The sequence below is a fragment of the Dama dama genome, chromosome 9 (genome assembly GCF_033118175.1).
Source record: "Dama dama isolate Ldn47 chromosome 9, ASM3311817v1, whole genome shotgun sequence".
Lineage (NCBI taxonomy): Eukaryota > Metazoa > Chordata > Mammalia > Artiodactyla > Cervidae > Dama > Dama dama.
Genome location: NC_083689.1, coordinates 13,439,019 through 13,440,573, shown reverse-complemented (window position 1 = coordinate 13,440,573; position 1,555 = coordinate 13,439,019). Strand labels below are relative to the sequence as shown.

The window sequence follows — 1,555 nt, the reverse complement described above, 5'->3', positions numbered from 1 at the left end:
TCAGACCATAAAGAATCTGCCTGCAATGCAGGAGACCTGGGTTCAATTCCTGAGTCAGGAAGATCCCCTGGAGAAGGGAATGGCAACCCACTCCAGTATTCTTGCCTGGAGAATCCCATGGATGGAGGAGACTGGTGGGCTGCAGTCCATGGGGTCGCAAAGATTCAGATATGACTGAGCTGAAATGAACTGAAATGAGCTGATAACACTTATGATGTCACAGAAGGCCATTTAAAAATGACTGAATATAATTTACAGCATTTCACTATGTTAAGGTCTATATGTGTAAAAATTAATCATCTTTCTTTCTGTCCTAGTAGTGATCACTACCACATGGTACCCGGCAACAATACACAAATTTCAGAATTTATTCTTCTGGGATTTTCAAAGGAACCAGAATTGCAGCTCCTCATATTTGGCCTTTTCCTATCCATGTACCTGATCACTGTGTTTGGAAACCTGCTCATCATCCTGGCCATCATCTCAGATTCCCACCTCCACACCCCCATGTACTTCTTCCTCTCCAACCTGTCCTTTGTAGACATCTGTTTTATCTCCACCACCATCCCAAAGATGCTGCTGAATATAATAACTCAAACCAAAGTCATTACCTATGAAGACTGCCTCACCCAGATGTATTTTTTCCTACTCTTTGTACAGTTGGACAACTTCCTTCTGACTGTGATGTCCTATGACCGCCTCATAGCCATCTGCCACCCCCTTCACTACACAGTCATCATGAACCCTGTTCTCTGTGGACTGCTGGTACTGATATCATGGCTAATAGGTGCCTTGAATTCCTTGTTACAAAGCTTACTGGCATTACGACTGTCTTTCTGTACCATCTTGGAAATCCCCCACTTTTTCTGTGAATTCAAAGAGGTGATCCAACTTGCCTGTTCTAACACCTTTCTTAATAATGTGATGATGTATTCTGCAGTTGGACTGTTTGGTGGTGGTCCATTCACTGGGATATGTTACTCTTACTCTAAGATAGTTTCCTCCATACATGGAATCTCATCAGCCCAGGGAAAGTATAAAGCATTTTCCACCTGTGCATCTCACCTCTCAGTTGTCTCCTTGTTTTATTGTACAGGCTTAGGAGTGTACCTTAGCTCTGCTGCTACCCACAGCTCACACTCAAGTGCAACAGCCTCGGTGATGTACACTGTGGTCACACCCATGCTGAACCCCTTCATCTACAGCCTGAGAAATAAAGACATAAAGAGATCTCTAAGAAGATTCTTCGGGATGGCAACTATAAAAGGGCCAATTGTCCTGGGGCTGAGGAAGTGTCAGTTATTACAGCACTCAAAGCATTAGAGGCAGAAATTGTGATTCTTGATCAGATTTCAGAAAGAGCTCTTATTCCTTGTATTTGTTTCCTGGTCTTTCTATTTCTTTGATTTCAACTTCTCCATATAATTTAAGTAAGTCACTTGATTAAGCTTTCTATTCTGTCTGGTATATGGATATTTTCCTTACTACTCTAAGTTTATTAATTTTTTTTCTGAAATTGGATGAGAAATATTTGAAAATTTCCATTTATTTCATG

General features: G+C 41.3%; 1 protein-coding gene across 1 annotated transcript; it reads left to right on the top strand.

Annotated features, from left to right (window-relative positions):
• Window positions 1–432: 432 nt before the first annotated feature.
• LOC133061617 (olfactory receptor 7A10-like) lies at window positions 433–1,323 on the top strand. Its single transcript, XM_061149587.1, has 2 exons — window positions 433–787; window positions 1,073–1,323. The coding sequence occupies exons 1-2, from the start codon at window positions 433–435 to the stop codon at window positions 1,321–1,323; spliced, it is 606 nt and encodes a 201-aa protein (XP_061005570.1).
• Window positions 1,324–1,555: the final 232 nt, after the last annotated feature.

Excerpts from the sequence above, each read along its gene's own strand:
- LOC133061617 (XM_061149587.1), top strand. The coding sequence starts at position 433 with ATGTACCTGATCACTGTGTTTGGAAACCTGCTCATCATCCTGGCCATC. Across the intron at positions 788-1,072 it reads ACTGATATCATGGCTAATAG|TTGTCTCCTTGTTTTATTGT; the intron begins GTGCCTTGAATT and ends CTCACCTCTCAG.